At 41.5% G+C, this 21,854-nt stretch overlaps 1 protein-coding gene across 9 annotated transcripts in view; it reads left to right on the top strand.

Annotated features, from left to right (window-relative positions):
* Positions 1-5,735: 5,735 nt before the first annotated feature.
* Positions 5,736-21,854, top strand: part of KLHL7 (kelch like family member 7) — a 48,531-nt gene continuing 32,412 nt past the window's right edge. Inside the window, exons 1-5 of one of the 9 annotated variants that reach the window (XM_036327908.1) lie at positions 5,737-6,099; positions 7,324-7,492; positions 8,367-8,556; positions 17,589-17,772; positions 20,748-20,850. In XM_036327908.1, the coding sequence (XP_036183801.1) occupies positions 20,772-20,850 (79 nt within the window). In that variant the 5' untranslated portion in view covers positions 5,737-6,099; positions 7,324-7,492; positions 8,367-8,556; positions 17,589-17,772; positions 20,748-20,771. Of the gene's footprint in view, positions 6,100-6,606; positions 6,748-7,323; positions 7,493-8,366; positions 8,557-17,588; positions 17,773-20,747; positions 20,851-21,854 lie in introns of those variants that run through there. The other 8 variants (XM_036327909.1, XM_036327903.1, XM_036327904.1 and 5 more) reach the window with 8 other exon arrangements.

Here is a 21,854-nt window from a genome sequence, read left to right as displayed (position 1 = left end):
AGCACTCTCCCACCCCAAACAAATGCTGCTGGGAATGAGAATGCATTGGTCAGAGCCCTCAACACATGATGGTGCTCTTGGGAGGAATGGAAGTGAGAACTTGTCTCTTTCCCTCCCAAGTTCAAATGAATCACAATTGTTCGATGGACTTAAATTAGGCGACAGAAAAGAACAACAAGATCCCTAGGAGGTGATTTACCATGAGGACGGGTAGAGATAGGTGAGGCAATCAACTAGGAAACCTGAATCCTGGCCTGGATTCATCAGTGGATCTGCCCCCCACACAGCCACCCAGAGGCAGGCAGGGGCCCCAGAGAAGTGAGTGTGAATCGTAAGAGTTTGAAGGTGATAAGGCTTGGTCATATTTTACGTAGATCCCATTTGACAACACATTGTGCATTTCTCTTCTGTACTATAAAGAATAATCATAACCTGGGTTAGGATCTACAATATCCCTGGTGGCACAATTAGAGCCATAGCGGTTTGCTTGGCCTGGGTCAGCAGATGACAACCCTGAGGTTCAGCTTCAGCAGTAGTGGCGATAGTGCATATGGTCAGTGGGCAAAGAGAACCTGGCCTGGCCAGGGCTCGGGTTTCAGGGGGGCAGTGCAGGGAGTGTCTTAGTCAACACTGCATCGGTAGCACATTCTGGAGTTACACCATCAGGGAGGCTCTGTGGCATCCTCTAGCCTCAAGGGGGCAGGCACACTGAGTTTTGGACTTGCTAAGAAAAAATAATAGCTAGGAGGACAAACATCTGGACATGAATCAACACCCCTGAGGCTTCTTGGGGAGTAAAACTCAAAAAAGACCGGACTCCCTGCAGGCATGCAGGCCACACTAAACTGTGTAGTAAAAGAACGTTGGCGGCTAAGGGTCACATGAGGACATGTTTTTCTAGGTCACTCTGAATACTGTTTTGCCTCTGCTGGATCCTTTTCCTCACTGAGCTATGAATCAGTAATGTGCTTTTGCTCATTTATACTCTTTTCTTGGGACCTCATCCTGAGTTTTCAATGCTTACTGGACATTTTTCTCACATCTATTATCTAAAACTCAACTTGCCTAAAACCTGCCTCAAGAAAGAATGCTTACAAATCAATAAGGGGGGAAAAATGAAAAGAAAAAAAGAACAAAGGACATAAGCAGGCAATTCATCAATGGCCAATAAACATATGAAAACATGCTCAGCCTCATTAGACATTTTTTAAAATAACACTGAAAAATTACCTTTTGCCTGTCTTATTGATCAATGTTTACAAGACCCAGGGTTCCACTGTCATAATCCAGATCTAAAGCTCTTTTTAAAAATATGATCCCAGCCCTGGCCGGTTTGGCTCAGTGGATAGAGCGTTGGCCTGCGGATTGAAGGGTCCCAGGTCTGATTCCCATCAAGGGCACATGGCCAGGTTTCTTGACTCCATCCCCAGTGGGGGGCATGCAGGAGGCAGACCATTGGTGATTCTCTCTCATCATTGATGTTTCTATCTCTCTTCCTCTCTTTTCCTCTCTGAAATCAATAAAATTAAAAATATATATACTAGTGTATATGATCCCAGCCCTGGCTGGTTTGGCTCAGTGGATAGAGGGTTGGCCCACTGACTGAAGGGTCACAGGTTCAATTCCGGTCAAGGGCATGTACCTCAGTTGCATGGGTCTCTCTCACATCAATATTCCTCTCTCTGTGTCTGTCCCCCTCCCTTCCACTCTGTAGAAAATCAGTGGAAAAATATCCTTGAGTGAGGATTAACAACAAAAAATCTGATATCAAAGTATCCAAGTTTGTTACCACCTTCTTTTATCCACTGGGAACTCTTCCCTCCAGGAGAATGATCTCAGTTATCTTCACAAAAGGAGCACATGGAGGCCTTTTGACATTTAGAAAAGCTAAGAAAACAATATGGGCCTGATATTTATAACTGGAGACCTGTGGTAACTCTAAAGGACAGGGAAATGTTTTCCTTAAAAGTTACTAATGTAGCCCCAACTGAGGATTGTGCAACTTTTGTCAACTGTACTAAAAACTGTTTTATGCTTTCAGCAGGCGTGGAGGTGAATTGCAACACCACCACTAATGTACCTTATGCCTTTGGTCACGTCGACTTGCCTGCAGGATTGTCTCTAATATATGGAAGGACTGTTTATTCCTGTGTTCCAGCAAACAGTTCCAGGGGACCATGCTCTCTAGAAGACTGACGGACTCCACGGGAGCTCTCCCTTGCACCTGATTGTAACAGTGATTCGCTCCTTTCTTGCCCCGCTGAATATATTTTTATGTGTAATGCCAGTCATGGTAACCTCATTGAATACAGAAATAAGTAGATCAGCCCGCACTGTGGTAAAGGCTTTGAATGCCAACTTTCTAGCCTTTAGTGCCATCAGTATCAGTCAAGAAGTAGGACAAGTTAGGGAAGTGTTAATGGAAAATCAGGCAGCTATAGACTGCCTCCTTTGAGCACATTGCGGACCAGTAGTTTTATTGCTAGCTTCACCCAGTGGCCAGATAGGTTTCTATTGAATGAGTACAAAAAAACATTTTTCATAAATGTTAAAGGCACACTTTAAAATTAAATACCCGTTGCATTTTGAAGTTATTTATTGCATGTTCTTACAAGCTAATATCTTTTCAAAGTATGATACTTTGTAAAACACTGTGTAATATGAAGTGGAACTAAACAAAGCTGGCAAATGTAATGCATTTCTCTTCTCTTACCATTACTTTTGCATACTTGCAAACTTTAGTAGGATATTTCTTTTTATGTAAAGTTTCTGCAATTGAAACGCTATTGTAATAGTTATCTTGGTATATGCGATGCCCTAATTCCAGATACGGCAGAAGTAGTGAAGAATAGAGTCATTCAATTTTTTTCCTTCACCTGTGTTAATTTCCATATTGCAAATATACCCAGTCTTGCTCTCACATACCATTCTTACAAGTCAACCATATTTAATAATTTTTGCTGGGTTGTAAGTTTGAAATAGAAGAGGTCGCCTCCAGGGAATCATGCCTTCATCTAATGATAATTCTCACGTAGGTTTGTATATTGTTTGAAATTTACTAATAAAATGGTCGAGTACCGATTGAGTTTTAAATAGCCTGGATGAATATTTAGTCATGTTTGCATTGTCACTGAAATGCCAATAAGTCCATATTTGTTCAAAACGATTTCGACTGATCGTCTGAGGAAATATTGGAACAGTTAGAACTGGATTTGTAGACCAATATTCTTTCCAAGTATCCTTTCGAGTACACCCCATTAGCAGTATAAGTCCTAAAAAAATTTTCATATCTGTTGGAGTAACAGGAGACCACTTTATTGCTTTCGAAATTTTGTGCTTTCCCAAATTTTGTTTATAACATATGTTCGATTGATGACAAAATAGTTCAAACAGATCGTCATCAAAAATCAAGTTGGTGACTTCAATGATGTTCTTAGAATCAGATGGTATAACTGTAATGCCAGAATTACCTTCAAATTTTTCCAAATTGGGTTGAAAGTCCTCTTTTGACCAATCATTATCTCGGCAACCAAAACGCAAATTACACTCAGAATCATGTGTGGAATTGTTCAAATTTTCAGGTTCAGAATCACTTGAAATTACTATTTTTCACCTTTTTGAAGGAATAACTATACCACTGCCACTGTCAAAGCTTTCATCACTTTCACTTGAAATATCTGATAAATTGTCAGCAAATATGTCCAGAATTTTATCATGTTCTTCGTCACTATCCATGGTTACTGAGCACTTTAAAAATATCAAATTGATATAAAAAAGTTATTTTTTATTACTAACGACAAGAGACTAATCACTTTTAATTCCTTTTGTAATTTTTAACTTCAGTGAACACATGTTCCGTTACACTGTTTCTCTCTAAATGACAATGAACAGCCGAGAATTCTCGTGATTGGCCACAAGCCTTAGAACAAAACCACGAGAATTCTCGTGATCCGTCCACAAAATCACCGATGTGAAGAATTTAAAGGACTCTGCTGTTTCAACCGGAATCATAGCTCAAAGAGCATAAAGTAAAGCAAGTAAATGAAGTAGTGTCCAAGATAAAACAAAGAGAGGGATTCTTTGTTTTTGATTTGTTTGGATTTGGTTAGTTTCAAACTAACCTGGGGGCTACCTAGTGTTACTGGTCTTGGGGAGGCATTTGTTTTCATTCTTTTCATCTTTTTCAGTATCATAGCTTGTTGTTGTTGCATACAATGTGCTCCCTCAAGTGTATTCCCAAATCCCCTACAAGACTCTAATGCAGTGGTTCTCAACCTTGGCTGCACATTAGAATCACCTGGGAATCTTTTTAAAATCCTGATTTCTGGGCCTCATCCTCCGGAAATTCTGTTTCTTTGTTATGGGGTGGGGCCACAAAGGCAGCAGCAGGCAAGCAAGCTACCAAGGACAGGGGTGTAAGAGTGAGCACCTCCTGCCAACCCAGAACCTCTTGGGTGGGGCCACAACATTAGTAACAAAGAAACAGAATTTCTGGAGGATGAGGCCCAGAAATCAGGATTTTAAAAAGATTCCCAGGTGATTCTAATGTGCAGCCAAGGTTGAGAACCACTGCTCTAATGCTAAGATGCATGCTCAACAGCAAAATGATTACTTCCATACGGAACTAATCTTTTTTTTTTCAAGTGAAACTAATCTCATCGAAATAAGATAGACTAACAGTGGGGAATGACGGGGAAATTAAGAAGTTAAAAATGTTTCGTTTTACTTATATATACGGTAATAGAAGACTATTGTTTCAGGGACTGAAATGTATGACTGGACCTACCCCGCCTTCAGGAGACCCACAAGCAATTCGACCTTTGTGTCCCAGGAGGACTGCAAGAGACCAAGACAGTATCTGAACCATTGTGCTCCAGGGAGAGAATGCCAGCCTCCCAGGAAGCAGATAAAGAGCCACCCGAGGGTAGATGAAGGGATGCTTGGAAAATGACCGGGCTGCAGCTTTATCTGATTAAACCTTTTCCCTGAACCCCAGACCCTTTACCTACTTTCTCCTGAACTTCAAACCCTTTACCTACACTTTTCTCCTCCTTATAAAAAAGGTCAGCTTGAGATGAGATGTAAGACGGTCTTTTAGGGTACGTAACACACCGTCTTCCAGATCGCCAGCCATGTGAATTAAAGCACCCATAAAAATTCAATCCTTGTCTCTAGTTACTGGTTCTGGTAGTGACAGGCAGCACGAACGCCAACTTTTCCAGTTTCACAAGGAGGTAAAAAAAAGGGACAGCATGTTCATAGCAATTTTTTTTTTGATAATAGAAAAAAATCTAAACAACTTAAACGTCTACTAGTAGGAAATGGATGAGTAAATAATTCCGTGTGGTAAGCCTTTAGCTTGCAGCCAAGTGATACTTGTTGAGCGCCTACAAGAGGCCAATCTCTGACAGTGCAGGGAAGAAAACACCAGCCCTGTTCCTATGTTGATGGCACTAATGGAAGGTACTTTAATGCATTCCACCGCCCAATTATTCAAAAAAGATCATCTCGTCACGTAATACAAATTTGTAAAAAAAAAAAAAAAAATCTGTCATGGACAAAGGGAAGAGGACGCGCCACTTTGGGCCAGCGGGAAGTCAAAGCTCGCCCCGCTCCGGCCGGGACCGAGGCCACCAGGAACGCCGGGCATTGCGTGCTCCCAGCCGGCCGCGCGCCGCTGTAGCGCAGGCTCCGCCCCCTGCTCCTTCAGAGGGCCCCGCCCCTCCGCGCACCGCGCATGCTCCCCGCGCGCTCTCGCTCTCCCTGGGATGCGGCCGATCCCGCGGCGCAGCCTCCCCGGCGTCTCCTGAGGGGGACCCCCAGGCCTCGCAGCCCTGCAGTGACCGCGCCTCCGCCGCCCGCGCGCTGCCGCCGCAGTCCCAGCCGTGGTGCTTGGTGTAAACAGCAGCCCCCGCGCGCCCGGAGCTGCCACCCCTCGGCCGGCCCGGCGAGCCCGGGCGTGCACCGAGCTGACGGAGGATGGCCACCTCCGTGGTGGAGAAAAGCTGCAAGAAGAAGACGGAGAAGAAGCTTGCTGCTCGAGAAGAAGCGAAATTGTTGGCGGGCTTCATGGGTGTCATGAATAACATGCGGAAACAGGTACCGCCTGTGTGGGAGTGGCGGACGGCGGGGCGGGGAGGGGGGGTGGCGGAGTCCGGACTCTGGCCCCTTGCTGCCTGGGCCGAAATGCGCGCGCCCTGTGGACGCAGACCCTCTTCTTCCTCCGTCCTCGCCCTTCCTCCCATTTCCACGCCAGCCAGCTGCTGTTAGGAGAGGGTCGCTTTCAGTGCCTCCTGGTCTATCGATGCCTGGACTCCCAGGTCAGATCCTGGGAGCCTCCCCGGGCTGGCATTCGGCGCCGGTGTCGGTGGTGTGGCGGCTCTGCCCTAGGCATGGCCTTGGAAGGCGAGGAGCCACCCCTCCACCGGCGAGCCGTGTAAGCGCGGTGTCAGGTGTCAGGAGATCGGGTGCGAAGGAGCCCAATGGCACAGCCCAGCCAGAAGCCCCCGCAGCGGGGAGAGGAGCATGGCCGGGCCTGAAATCTAGCTCCTCTCGCATAAGCATCCCCGCCCCCTTCCGAGGTTGCGGCCCCCTCCCGTGCATGTTAATTTCGAGCAGAGACAGCCTTCGATCGACGCCGTGCCGCTGCCTTTGGAGGGCCCCGTGCGCCTCGGCTGCGCGGACGGGCTCTTTGTTCTGTCTGGGGTAGGAGGCGCCTTCGTGCAGGGCTTCACGCGTCGGCCAAAGGTGGGTTATGAAAAGAACCGATTTTAATACGCCAGAGGATGTCCGCTAGAGTTTTGTGTGTGTGTGTTTTTAATTCCATAACATACCAATAGAGCATTTAAAAAAATCACTTGGTTACTTTTTTGATTCTGTAAACTTGATAGAAAATAGGAGTCTAAGGAGACTTGTAAGCGTGTTTCGGTTTTGTGACCCTGGCCCAGTTTTTCAAAAGGACAAAAGCAGGTTGTCGGAGTACCTGCCAGACCTGGTTTGCTTATCTAGTGGTTCTGATGGGAATGGGGATGACCGTAGAGGAATTTAAGATCCTTATGAAGATATTTAGCTTTGGCTTCTTTAAGGGAATTCTGGCCGATGGGATCTTGTCTTTGTTCATCGGCTCCTGGCTGGCGTGGCGCATGAAAGCAGGCGATCCTCGGTGGGAATGCCTTTCAATCTTTTCCTAGCCTTTGTGCTGAAAGAGCTGTGAAATGCCTGAATTCAGTATTTTATGTAACTTACTTTATGTATCTATTTGTATGTATCCATTCGTGTTGCTTTCTTTCATTGTGACCACACCACCATTTTTATGTATTACAGCACCACTGACTTCAAATTTCTGGTGCATTTAACTACGGTAGTTGGACAAGGTCCACCAGGGCTCACATTTGTTTTCAGCAACCTTCCCACTCCTTCAGATAATGCGTTTTCTTCCGTGGACTGTAGCATGATAAAGCATTGCCTCATTTCTTGCAGAGACAACGTGCTGGTAGGTTACAGTGTCACATGTTTACTTGAGGAGAGGGGATTGCCTGAGACTGTGTAATTTAGCTCCTTAGGTTTTAAAATGGATTTATATCCATTGCATAGACTTAGCTTTGGACTATATTAACATCTGTTTACCTACTGTCAAAATAGAAATACAGTAACTGAAAAATCAGGATTCTGTACTGAGTAGGAAGGGAAAATGGATGCTGGGTGACATTTCTTCTACGGTGGTTAACTGACCTTAATCTGCTGGATCCTCCTTTTGTCAATGGCTTTGTCTGAAGTCCAGCAGTTCTCCAATAGTACTTTTCCCAACTTCATGGAATCCTGCATCTTTTGCATCTAAGATGTGTAGGTTCATTTTGCAGTTGATTTACATTGCACTTGTGTTGTTCTATTTAACATCATAACACAAGAGAGACTCACCAAGAATGACTGACAAGGGCAGTTGATAGGGATTGGCAGGAATAGAAGCTGGTTTGGCCAGAGAAGGAATGTTTGAGTGAGGACCGATTTTATATGTGTCTTTGTTCTTTCATGAATGTTTTTGTGTAATGACTATTTTTGCTTACCCTTATGACCTCAGTACTTTGGGAATCAGGATAATGAGTACCTGACTGACAAGGATTCCTCTTTGAAACATTTCTGTAAGAATTTGAGAACACTGCAATTAGAAAACCTGAATTCCAATCCCTGGGCTACCATTAATTAGTTTTATTATTTTTAGATAATTTGATTTAGGTCATGTCATCTCTCTGTAACATAGTAGCCAATCTTATACATAGTGATGAAAGGGGGTTCTGCAGAACCAGCAGCTTCAGCTTTTTTTTTTTTTTCAACTTCTTATGGAGCCTTTTCCTCCTTCACCCTTTCAGTCATTTCCGGCCTTTTATTTTTAAGTGCATTTTCCAATGAAGTAGAGGATTCACGTAAAAGGATACAAATCATAAAGTGCAGCTCAATGAATTGTTACCAAGTGACCCCACCACCACCACCAAGAAACATAACATGACTAATACACCAGAGGTCCCTCCTTATGCCCTTCTCAGTCACTATCCCTCAAAGGTAACTATTATTCTTCTATCACCATAGATTTTTCTTTTACTTTTTTTGAACTTATATAAATGAAATCATAAATACTCTTGTCTTAGTTTCTTAAAGACTATGTTTGTGATTTTTATCTATGCTGTTATATGTACTAGTAGCTCTAGTTCATCCTCATTCTATATAGTATTCCATTGTATAAAAACACCACAGTTTATCCATCCTGTCGTTATGGACATCTGGGTCATTTTCAGTTTGGGACTGTTGAGAAGAGCACTACTTTGAACATTTTTGTACATGTCTTTTGATGTGCACATGTTTGCATTTCTGTTGGGAAATACCTAAGAATGGAGTTGTTGAGTTATAGATTATGCTGCATAAAGCTTTATAGATACTGTCATAGTTTCCAACATTTTGCCAGTTCACATTTCTGCCAGCTGTGTGTGAGAGAGGCTTTTGCTCTACATCCTTGTCAATACTTAGTATTCTCAGTCTTTATAATGTTAGCAATTCTAGTGTGTGTATAGTGGCATCTTATTTAATTAGGTTGCACACCTTTTCATTTCTTTTCCTAAATTTTTGTTTATATTAATTTTCTTACCTGATGGCACTAGTAAAGGGCATTACAAAGCAGGACTGAGTCATAGTCACTACTGCACATATCCAGTTGTTTCTATTGTGTCAATGAAGTCCAGGAGACCTTAACATTGACGGATACATTTTGAGACCTTCCTGGGTACCACTATAGTTTCCTCATGTTAAATGAACTAAAGCATACCTGGAATTTAAAAGCTTATGTAAGCTCTATTGAAAGTGATAGGAGAGGCCGAAACCGGTTTGGCTCAGTGGATAGAGCATCGGCCTGCGGACTGAAAGGTCCCAGGTTCGATTCCGGTCAAGGGCATGTACCTGGGTTGCGGGCATATCCCCAGTAGGAGATGTGCAGGAGGCAGCTGATCAATGTTTCTCTCTCATCGATGTTTCTAACTCTCTATCCCTCTCCCTTCCTCTCTGTAAAAAATCAATAAAATATATTTAAAAAAAGAAAGTGATAGGAGAGAACCACAAGGCTGATTTGAGCATTGGATGCTGGGTAGTCATCTAGGCTCACTAACTAAAATGGCTCAACTTCTGTACACTCACCTCTCCAAGACTGTAAATTACTGCATATCAATAACCTTAGGGTCTCTTATGAAACACTTCTTGAGCACTTATTTTCTACCAGCCATTCTGCAAAGTGTTTTACATGCTTTGTCATATTTTATTCTTATAACAACTGCCATCTTCAACAGATACCTATTCTGTCTTAGGTAAAAAAAACAACGTATTACAAGGATACAGGAGCCCTAACTGGTTTGGCTCAGTGGATAGAGCATCGGCCTGTGGACTGAAAGGTCCCGGGTTCAATTCCGGTCGGGGGCATGTACTTTGGTTGCAGGCATATCCCCAGTGGGAGGTGTGCAGGAGGCAGCTGATCGATGTTACTCTCTCATCAATGTTTCTAACTCTTTATCCCTCTCCCTTCCTCTCTGTAAAAAATTAATAAAATATATTAAAAAAAAAAAAGTACACAGGAGTTTACAGCATTGACCACAGCTGGGAGACAAGCAGGTGTGGCAGATAAGCAGGAACCAGGGATTCTCTGGTAGCAAGACTGCAGAAACCCTGGAGTCGAGGTTACTGTGCAGGAACAGTCTAAACCACTTGCTGTTGCTGCCATTAAGGTGGTTTTCCCTCCACCCATCGTTCACTCAAGGTTCAGAATCCTGGAGATAGTTGTCTAATTGGCTGGCCTTCTATCGTTTGCCAGATTTGGGCTCTACTGTGAATAGAAAAAAAAAATATCTGACTTTCAGCTTTCATAATGAGAGGCGGGTTCTGAGAATTGCCCTTTCCAAGATAGTTCATAATGAGGAATTTTCTGGAAAATGGAGCTTGGGGTTCTAATAGGCAGGGGAAATTGGTTGCTAAGTAACCAGGATCTACAAGTGTCCACTGCGGTCTACACCTTAGGTTGTCCAATACAAACATGTGTGCTCCTATTCTCATTCCTATCATTAAAAAACAAAGTCACCAATCAAACTTTTTCACTTAACCATTTCTAACTCCAAGTTCAAGATCACTTAGTGATATTCATTTATCCTACCATCATTTCAGATCCTAAGGTCTAAGTAATAATAGATGTTTTGGTATGATTCTGGATGGAAAAGAAGATAGGAAACTAGTTAAAACTTATCCTAGATCAGTGATGGTGGACCTTTTGAGCTCGGCATGTCAGCATTTTGAAAAACCCTAACTTAACTTTGGTGCCGTGTCACATATAGAAGAAATTTTTTGATATTTGCAACCATAGTAAAACAAAGACTTATATTTTTGATATTTATTTTATATATTTAAATGCCATTTAACAAAGAAAAATCAACCAAAAAATGAGTTCGCGTGTCATAGGTTTGCCATCACTGTCCTATACAATAAAAGCCTAATATGCTAAGTGTCTGGTCATCCAGTTGGCCGTTCAGTCAAAGAGTAATATGCTAATGATATGCTAAGGCCACTCAACTGCTTACTATGATGTGTACTCACCATTAGGGGGCAGACAGTCAACTGGTCAACCAGTCGCTATGATGTGCACTGACCACCAGGGGGGAGATGTTCTGACGGGTAGGTGAGCTTGCTGCTGGGGTCAGGCAATCGGGACTGAGTGAGACGGGCCAGACATGCCCGGGAGCCCTCCCACGTCACGATTGTGCACCGGTGGGGACCCTTGGCCTGGCCTGTGCCCTCTCGCAATCCAGGACCCCTCGGGAGATGTCGAAGAGCCGGTTTCAGTCCAATCCCACAGGCCAGGCCAAGGGACTGCACTGGTGCACGAATTCATGCACCGGGCCTCTAGTATAAATATAAGAACAAGGATGGAAATGAAAGTAGAAGCCACATTCATTGTTTATTATTATTTATTCATTAATATTTTTATTATTTATTATTGTATTTATGACTTCTTTCACTATCTGTTCCTATTCTTTGTCTTTAGCCAGCTCCTCACGGTTCGTTATCCAATGGGGTGACCTAATCCTTTAGTCCTAGGTATCTTAAGCCTTTGGTCTTGCCTGTATATACAATTACTTCAGTCTTTTACTAACATTTACCACTAGATTTGGCAGACCAGTGTTGGGTCTGGGATTCGATGTTACTTAAAGGCTGATTAGTTATCCTGTTGCTGTTTAATGGATGTTGGCAGAAGACATGAGACTCTGGTGTCAGAGACCACAGACTTGATTACTTACAACACAGCATTGTGAGTGTCAGCAGTGTAGTTCCCCTTGTCCTACGAGTGCTGTGAGGGCAACATGGTGGGGGCCCAATGGGTGGACACTGAGCTAAGAAATCTACCATTTTTATAGCAAGCAATAAGCAAGCCTGCTCTTTATCCTGGAGGGGAGGCATTATCTCATCCCTTAGGGTCACTCGCTGTCAAAACAACCCTGAGAAATGGTGGCCGGGTAAAAAATGGCAGGACCTTCCATTCTTGTTATGTCCAGGAAGATACATAGGAACTCATGGAGTACTGTGTCTCCCGACAACCAAAGGTAGCCAAGGGGATCCCCTGAGTTCCAGCGATCTTCTGCCCCATGGATGGCTAGAGTCAGGCACCTAGCTAAATGTAATAACTTTTGTTCTTTTTACCCAGTGGCACGAGGAGCCCAAAATGACAAGGTCACAGTCTTAACTTGCAGTTCTGTAAAAATATTGTTGTATTATTTGGTTGAATCATTCTTTTTAGGGTTCCTAAATCTCTAGACTTATAGAATCCATCCCCAGAAAGACATTACTAAGATCAAAATTAGTGACAGGAACTCTTCCATCCCTTGGTTGCCAGGCTAGTTCTGACTACAGAGAAACCAGTCTGTCTATATAAATTATATACAATCAGATCATTTGAAAGTGGATTCTGCTGCTTAAAGAAAAAAGTTTGGCCCCAGATAGGTGGCTCATTTGGTTGGAGTGTAGTCCCGTACACCAAAAGGGTTGAAGGTTCGATTCCCAGTCAGGGTGTGTAGGGGAGGCAACCAATTAATCTTTTTCTCCCTTCCTCCCTCCCTCCCTCCCTCTCTCTCTCTCATTCCTTCCCTCTCCCTTTTTCCTTCTCTCCCTTCTTCCTCCCCTCCTTCCTCTCCTATATTCCTCTCCTACATCCCTCTCCTTCCCAATCCCTCTCCTTCCCTTCCTCTCTCAAATCAATAAAACATATCCTTGGATGAGGATTATAAAAAGAAAAAGAAAACCACTGATAAGGCTTTTTTTTCTCTGAAAAGGAGAACGTAGTGTGTCTGTCTGTCTGTCTGTGTCTATAGCTGTCTATGTGTGGTATTGGGAACAGAGGGCAAAAGAACTGCAACATGGAAGGGAAGAACATTTCTAACGTTCACCACACCCAAAGGAAAGGAAATGAGGTCTCAAGCTTATGTCTGTCTTCCTAATTTTGGGGTGTGTGTGTGTGTGTGTGTGTGAGAGAGAGAGAGAGAGAGAGAGAGAGAGAGAGAGAGGGAGATCTCAAGATTCTAATCTAATTAAGTTAGAGCTTAACCCTACCAGACCGCTGTACCGATTTTTCGGTAATTTCCACACAAAGGTGGAATATTGGCGCCAGATGAAAGGTAGACCTATTTTCTACAATGTCTCCAAGTTCCATCTTATTCTAACCACTTGTTTGCATGTAACTAACATTTTTCTATATCATGTTGGTTTTTTCTCTTTAATGCTCAGGAGCCCAGGTATAGGGGACAGTTAGATTCAGGGCCTCAGGTCTGGTAGGATTAAGACACTGCTGTTTTATTAATGATGCCCACCTACTTCTAGTTAAGGAGGACCATAAGCTGTGTCTTATGGTAGACTCTAGAAGCTGGATTGGGGTCCAGCCATCTTTTTTTTTTTTTTTTTCCTTGCAGGACATAAAAATATGCAGATTCCAAAATGTAGGTTATTGGTTTGCAGAGGTGAGTAGAAAGACCTATGTATATGGGCTTCTTAAGAAAAGCCTAATTTTCCAACTTTGTTTTATTAGAGAAGCACTGCATAATGGGGGATTACCTGACTACCTGTCAATAGTATGATCTCTCTTTTTTTTTTTTAATTTTAGTAAATCTTTATTGTTCAGATTATTACATTTGTTCCTCTTTTTTCCCCCCATAGCTCCCCTCCACCCAGTTCCCACCCCACCCTCTGCCCTTACCCCCCCACTGTCCTCATCCATAGGTGCACAATTTTTGTCCAGTCTCTTCCCGCACCTCCCACACCCCTTTCCCCACCAAGAATAGTGAATCCATTCCCTTTCTATGTCCCTGATTCTATTATAATCACCAGTTCATTCTGTTCATCAGATTATTTATTCACTTGATGATAGATGCATATTTGTTGTTCAAAATTAGTATCTTTACCTTTTTCTTCTTCTTCCTCTTCTTAAAGGATACCTTTCAGCATTTCATATAATCCTGGTTTGGTGGTGATGAACTCCTTTAGCTTTTCCTTATCTGTGAAGCTCTTTATCTGACCTTCAATTCTGAATGATAGCTTTGCTGGATAAAGTAATCTTGATTGTAGGTTCTTAGCATTCATCACTTTGAATATTTCTTGCCACTCCCTTCTGGCCTGCAAAGTTTCTATTTAGAAATCAGCTGACAGTCGTATGGGTATTGCCTTGTAGGTAACTGAGTTTCTTTCTCTTGCTGCTTTTAAGATTCTCTCTTTGTCTTTTGCTCTTGGCATTTTAATTATGATGTGTCTTGGTGTGGTCCTCTTTGGATTCCTTTTGTTTGGGGTTCTCTGCGCTTCCTGGACCTGTAAGTCTATTTCTTTCACCAGTAGGGGAAGTTTTCTGTCATTATTTCTTCAAATAGGTTTTCAATATCTTGGTCTCTCTCATCTTCTGGCACCCCTATAATTCTAATGTTGGTACGCTTGAAGCTGTCCCAGAGGCTCCTTACACTATCTTCGTATTTTCGGATTCTTTTTTCATTTTGCTTTTCCGGTTGGGTGTTTTTTGCTTCTTCGCATTTCAAATCTTTGCCTTGATTCTTGCGCTCCTCTGGTCTGCTGTTGGGAGTCTGTATAATATTCGTTATTTCAGTCCGTGTATGCTTAATTTCTAGTTGGTTCTTTATCACAACATCGAGGGTGTCATTAGATTTCTTGAGGATCTCAATAACTTTATCGGCAGCTTCTAGACAGTTCTTGAGAGACCTTAAAAGTGTGGTTCTGAACTCAATATCCTCCATTGACAGTTTTGTCCTGTTTCTTTGTCTCCGCATTTTTTATGCTTTCTTGGTGCACCCCCTAGTGGTCTTTGTGCGCAGTCTTGTTGTAGTTAAGCCTTGATTGTTGTAGTTAATACTAGGGGGATTTGACCTCCAGGCCAACTGGCTGTGAGAATCAGCTGTGTCTGCAGTGGGAAAACTTCTGTCCTCTAGGGAGGTGCTAATCTAGCCTTTGCCTGAGGCTATCCAGCAAATGGCTCTGTGCAGGGCTTGGGCGGGGCGGGTCGCTCAGGATCAACAGGGCGGGTGGAAGGAGCAGTTATGGCTGCTCTTGGTCCCATCCCCAGAGGCTCTGCCTCTCAGAGTCCCAGCAACCGCTGCAAACCTCAGAGAGAAAGCTGCCCTCGCGTTCTGACCGCTGCCAGACAGTCCCACTTCTCCCGTTTGAGTCTGGGTCCCCAGAGACTCGCCCAGAACTGGAGCTCAGAATCTGAGACTCCCTCCTGATTGAAAACGACAACCGCGCCCTCAGCTACCAGCCCGCTCCGCGTGTACCTCCACACCTTTGTATTTTCTGCACTGCGCCTCCTCTGAGTCTCGTATGCTGTTCTCTTTCCTTCTAGTTGAAGAATTTCCCCTCAGCCAGTCTTCCTGTGGTTCTGGGCGATGTCCGTTCCGTCTTTTAGTTGTATTTGTGAAGTGGTTGTTCGAGGCAGCTAACTCCGGTGTTTACCTATGCCGCCATCTTGGTTTTCCTTTTCCAATAGTATGATCTCTTGTATCTCATTTCGACATTGGTCCTTATATAAACTTCCTGCATTGGTAGGATTCAGACACCCAAGTCCCACCCCACTCCAACAGAAGTTAGCTGGACCTAGTAGCTGTAAGTTCTTATTTCCAAGTTTACTTTGTCTTTTAGGGTATCTATTTTCTTACTGGCACAGGGAGTGCTTTGTTCTATCTTCAATGCTGACGAAGCATCCTCTATCAATAACTGTTCTTTTGTGTGTCCTCTGAAGACTAGTTTAGGAACTTATTTAAGTTTTTACTCCAGAAAGCTTTGAAATGGATAGATATCAATTAAGTTCACTTCCATTTCCCATCTCAATTTTTTCTCAATATTCATTCGTAGTGTTCCAGAGAGTCTGCAGTGAACTACATGACTTAAAGCATTGCATCTAATTCCAACTAGCAACATAAAATCCCCCAAATTTGATTCCTATGAGCCCTCTTATTAAATTCCCTCAACTGTGATCGCCTATAAATTAAAATGATAGCAATTGAATTGCAAATGTCTGCTCTCCCTGGTTTCTTAGACTGCTCAGTCTCAGCAATAAGGCATAAGCCTAAGTGTTTGGGTATCAGGATAGCTTCCTCAGCCGCTGCAGTGTAGGCTGCCTTCCACTGGAATAGATTTCATATAATACCTCTAAAGCTGAATTTCCCAATTTCAAGGTAGTGGGTGCCACATGCCACTTGTTTTTTTTGCATGTCAAAGGGACCCTAGAACTCTTAAGATTAGCACAGCATCCTCCCCATCTCCACAAACCTGAAGAGATCCAAGCAAATCTCCTCTATCTCTATAGTAAATAGTGCAGAGGTTGACATTATTATACAATCCTAACCCACATTATTGTTCCCAGCCAAAAAGAGAACAGAAACTTCCATTTCTGAAGAGGGTTTTTCAAAAACATAAAATCTTGGCTTTTGTGGTTGAGAGGTTGCCAGTTTATCAGCTGTTTGTAATTGATAGACTCTAAGACTAAACTCACTGGGAGGACTCACTTATCAAAGGCTAACAGGGACACTATGTTTACCATATAGAGAAGGAATTTCATCTATGCGTAATAATGTTTCATAAGACACATTGTTTTTCTTAGACAAAATTTTAGACACTTGCCAATAAGATGTACTCGGCTGCTGGGTCTCCTAGAGTTTCCCCTTTTCCCCTGTTCACTTGGGGGCAGAATTTTGGAAGAAGAATGAGCCCGGAGGCCTGGCTCCATGTGACCACTACCATACCCTTGCCCATCCTATAGTCACTCTTCCACAAGTAACAGTTCAAGAAAAGGACTGAAACTTCCTTCCCCAGAGGAAGAAGGAGTACATTAAGAGCCAGAAATCGAATGTTTCCATAAAAGTGTAACAGTTATCCCAATACCATTTTTCAATTATCTGATCTCTCACTACATTTTTTGAATTTATACTTTATTTTTTAGAGCAGTTTTAGTTTTACAGAAAAATTGAGCAGAAAGTGCAGTTTCCATTTACCCCTTCGCCCTCACCCCCACAGTTCCCCCTATTATTAACATCTTGCATTCGTGTAATACATTTATTACAACTGATGAGCCAATATTGTGACATTATTAATAACCATAGTTTACATTAGGGTTCACTCTTTCTGTTGTACATTCTATGAGTTTTGACAAATGTATCATGACATGTATCAACTGTTACAGCATTCTACAAAATAGTTTTACTGCCCTAAACTTTGTCTGTGCTCCACCCTCTCACCACATTTTTGAAATGGTATCTTTATCATATATCAAATTTCCACTTGTTTCAAACCTGAATGAGAATGCCTTTCCTGTTTCACCATTAAATGCGATGTTTGCTATGGAGTTCTGATATTTGACCTTTAGTATACATCGTTTTCTTTATTAAAGTCTCAGGAAGTGAATTTTATTCAACAGTCTTTTCCATCTATTGAAGTTTTTCTACAAGAAGTTTTTCTCTTTTAACCTGTCAATATGATGAATTGCATTAATAGAATTACTTTTTGAACCCTCCTTGCATTCCTAGAACAATATTTGACTAATACCCTGCTGAGTTCAGTTTGCAAATACTTGACATATCTGTAAGTCAGTCTCTAAAGGAAGAAAAAAGTGCAAAGAAAATGTGACCAGAATAGCAACTGGCAGTTAAAGAAAAAAGAAGACAGCAAGAAAGCAAAATAAATAGCATAAAAGAAGATGGCATTTGTAAGGTAAAACATAAGTTATCAGTAATAAATATGAAGAATTAAACACTACTAAAAATATTCTTATCTAAGATGAGAACTTCCAACTAAGTCACAAAAATCTGTGCTGTTTATAGGAGACTATTCAACAACTGAAATTAATACAAAGATATAACTAATATGAGGGACATAGAGAAATCTCAAGGGTTATTTTTCTTGTTTTATCCAGTGAACATGTATTGCTCAACAGGTACTTTTTGTTTCTCTTCATTCACCTAGGACTTGTTACCTCTCACATTCTCCAATTTACCTGAGTCTCTTTCTCTTCCCATTTCCTATCTGTGGTTACACCTCTTCCCCAGATGACTGATAGCAGAGGGAACTCTCTCTAGGTCAGTCCCATCTCTTGTTGAAACCTCTTGATCTACTGTAGTACAGTCAAGTAAATGTACCATTTGGATAAAAAAGATTCCTCCCCTTTCCCCCCCACCCCCCATACACACAACATTAATATCCAGCCAAAGATTAATTTTAGAGTAAGATTAAATTACTCTACAATCCCTCTGATTTCCCTAATGTCCTCCAGTGCCTATTAAATCACTCCACTAAAACTCCTATTGCTGAGAATGCCTTGGAAAGGTTTTTGGCTACATTTCTGTTTAGCTCTCTCTGCACTTTCTGGAACTTTTCATCAGCAGCCATAGATCCCTCCCCTATCTTATTTGCTTGCTATCCTGTCAATATTCTTTTCCTCCTTCCTTTCCTTCTTTGCTCCCTTTCTTTTTCTCTTTTTTTCTCTTAAGTAACTTGATCAGCTTGTTTTGGTGGTAACCAAATCATTAGTTTGGTTTTTGGTACCTGAGTATTGTTGGGTTTTTTTGGTGTGGTTTGTAGCAAAATTACCTGAGAGTTATGCCTACTCTGAACCTCCTCCCCAAATAAAAGGAAATAACATTTTTAAAATTCAAGACATTATTGGAATAACAATAGCTTTAACTTTAAGAAATCTACAAATAATTTCTAAGCAGTACTATAGCCTTATAAAAATCTTCAAATAAGCCATAAAAGGGAAATTATGTTCATCCTTTAGCCAACTGTTTAGGGCCCATTTCCTTTCTCAATCTAAGCATTACCGTCTTACTTGGATTTTTATTCCTGGAGTGATAAAATAGGAAATAGCAGTGACTTATCTATCAGAAACTAGATTAATAGTTATAGCAAAATACTTTAAAAATGCAAAATGCCATATCCTCTGAGCTATTTCTATGAGTGAGAGATTTTTTTTTACTCTGAAAATACTATTTTCCTCATTTTCCCAGTTCCTAAGAGTGTTTAACATATCCCAGGCTATAAATTTTCTCTGAGCCTTACCTATAAATTATATATTTAATTTCAGTAAGAAGTTGAAATTTTATTTTACAGAAAGGACATTTTTTTCCTTGAGATTCATCTCTAATGGTTCTAATAAACCTTACTTTTTTCTTTAATTTTCAATTTTTCCAACATTTGTAGTACTTAATTTAAATCTGCCTTCTTTCAGCAACCTACAGTGACGACTGTTTTGGCTTTGGTCAGAAATCACAATTTAAAAGTGACTGGTATCCAGCTCCTATCAGAAGTACATTTGAGAGAAGTGTTGTTTACGGAAAGAGTGCTGCATGGACATTTGGTTCATCCACTCTGTATTCTGAGTTGTTTCTGTTTCAATTTAGATCTATGAAGGCTACCGTCTTGGGAAATGCAGTGTGTACTCTCGATTTTATCAAGGATAGATCATTTTTAAAAGCAGATTGTTGCCCTGACCGGTTTGGCTCAGCGGATAGAGCGTCGGCCTGCGGACTGAAGGGTCCCAGGCTCGATTCCAGTCAAGGGCATGTACCTTGGTTGCGGGCACATCCCCAGTGGGGGGTGTGCAGGAGGCAGCTGATCGACGTTTCTCTCTCATCGATGTTTCTAACTCTCTATCCCTCTCTCCCTTCCTCTCTGTAAAAAAATCAATAAAATATTTAAAAAAAAAAAAAAAGCAGATTGTTATGTTTGAAAAGCATACATTTACACAATGGAATACTATTCTACTGTAAAAACAAAGAAAGTTGTTTTTGTTTTTTAACGAGGCATTGCATTTCTTTTTTTCTTTTTGTTTTTTGTTAATCCTCACCTGAGGATATTTTTCCATTGATTTTTTTTTTATGGAGAGTGGAAGAGAGAGGGAAACAGAGAGAAACATCGATGTGTCTCACATCGATTGGTTGCCTCCTGCGAGCCCTGACCAGGGCCCTGGCCCGAGGGGAGCCTGTAACCAAGGCATGTGTCCCCGACTGGAACCGAACCCGGAACCTGCTGGTCCCCCGGCCAGTGCTCTGTTCACCGAGCCAAACCAGCCAGGACAAAACAAAGAAAGTTTTAAGCCTTTGCAACAGAATGGATGGACCTGGAGAACATTATGTAAGCGAAATAAGTCAGTCAGAAAAAGACAAGTACCATATGATTTCATTCATATGTGGAATTTAATGAACAAACTGAACTACCAAACAAAATAGAGCAGACTCATAGATAAAGAACAAGCAGACAGCTCTATTGGAGGGATGGGGAGTAAGTGCATAGGGATTAAGCCAGAAAGAAAAACCATTAAGGACATTGTCATTATGTCATTTACTGTCCCCATAATATCTCACTGTGATAAATAGCTTAGAATTTGCCTCAGAAAAAAAAAAATTATCTTCCCTATAAAATTAGTAGACTACTTCTTTGCTGATTATAAAGATTTCCTAACTGTTGGGAAGCTCAGTGCCTGATTTTGGTACAGAAAACTCATGACAGCACTCTGTAAGTCCTTCCTAAATAGGTCATATTATAAACAAATTCTGTACTGGAAAAATAAACAAATTTAAATAGGAAATAGAGATAAAGCATTTGACAAGCACCTGTTTAATATGTTTGCTAAACCAGAACCTTAAACAATGAGCCCCTTTTGATTTTATTTCCTTCTCTCTCTTGATTAGAAAACATTGTGTGACGTGATCCTTATGGTCCAAGAAAGAAAAATACCTGCTCATCGTGTTGTCCTTGCAGCAGCCAGTCACTTTTTTAACTTGATGTTCACAAGTAAGTATCTTAAGGTCAAACATATTATTTATTCTATGAGAATGAGATGGGTCTAAATGAAAACATGCCATTTTTTCCTGGTCTATAAAGAAGTTAAGATTATAGAAGAGTGAAGAGATTGAAAAGTGGTCATGGTTATGATTAATCAAAGGAATCATGTCATTTCATTCACCCTAAAAGCCCCAGGTCTCTATTTATGGGGATACAGCTTCTACTTAAATACCTACAGTTTTCTTCTTAACCTCTGGTGGAAAGGCAAAGGAACAGATAAACCTTATGACATTTTATCCAGCAAGTTAAATTAAATAAAAATGAAATATTGCATACTAGTGGCCTGGTGCACGAGTTCGTGCAGATTGAAAGGAAATTAATTAGAAGAAATATTTTAATATTGCTATTCGCCCTTTCTCTATAATGGAAGTGTCAACCAAATTCAGTCAACAATGATAGATCGAAACACACATGTGTGATTGGCACCAGTGAAAGTTTTATATGTATCACACATGTGCGAGTCAACTTAGCCTTTTACATATATAGAATAAACTTGCTTAATTAGACCTGCTTTCTGATGTAGCTAAACTTTTTCCAGCCCAGTGAAGCACTTCTCTTTCAGGTAATTGTCAGCAACACAGCAGTAAATATCAACACAAAACAGATTATTATTGTAGATCACACAGGGAGAAGGGTAAAATATTTAACTGCAGCAGTGTTTGACTATATTCTGCACAGTGAGAAAACCTGAAGTCATTTTCAAGGTCCACCATTTCTTACTTCTTTTCAGTCGGGTCAAGTTTCTAAGCTTTCTAAATCTCCATTTTCCTGCTAATGAAAAGAAAATAGGATTCCACTAAATCTCCTATATGTCTACTCCAGGACTTCTGTGAGGATCAAATGAGATGAGGCATGAGAAAACACTTCACAGACATTTGGTTAAAGTGTAAATGTTTCCACCTGGCTATAAAGCAAGTCGGGTTCCTGGGCTGAAAAAACTGCAAGGAGGCTAG

The sequence above is a fragment of the Myotis myotis genome, unplaced genomic scaffold (assembly GCF_014108235.1).
Source record: "Myotis myotis isolate mMyoMyo1 unplaced genomic scaffold, mMyoMyo1.p scaffold_m19_p_11, whole genome shotgun sequence".
Lineage (NCBI taxonomy): Eukaryota > Metazoa > Chordata > Mammalia > Chiroptera > Vespertilionidae > Myotis > Myotis myotis.
This window is presented reverse-complemented; position numbering and strand designations above follow the sequence as displayed.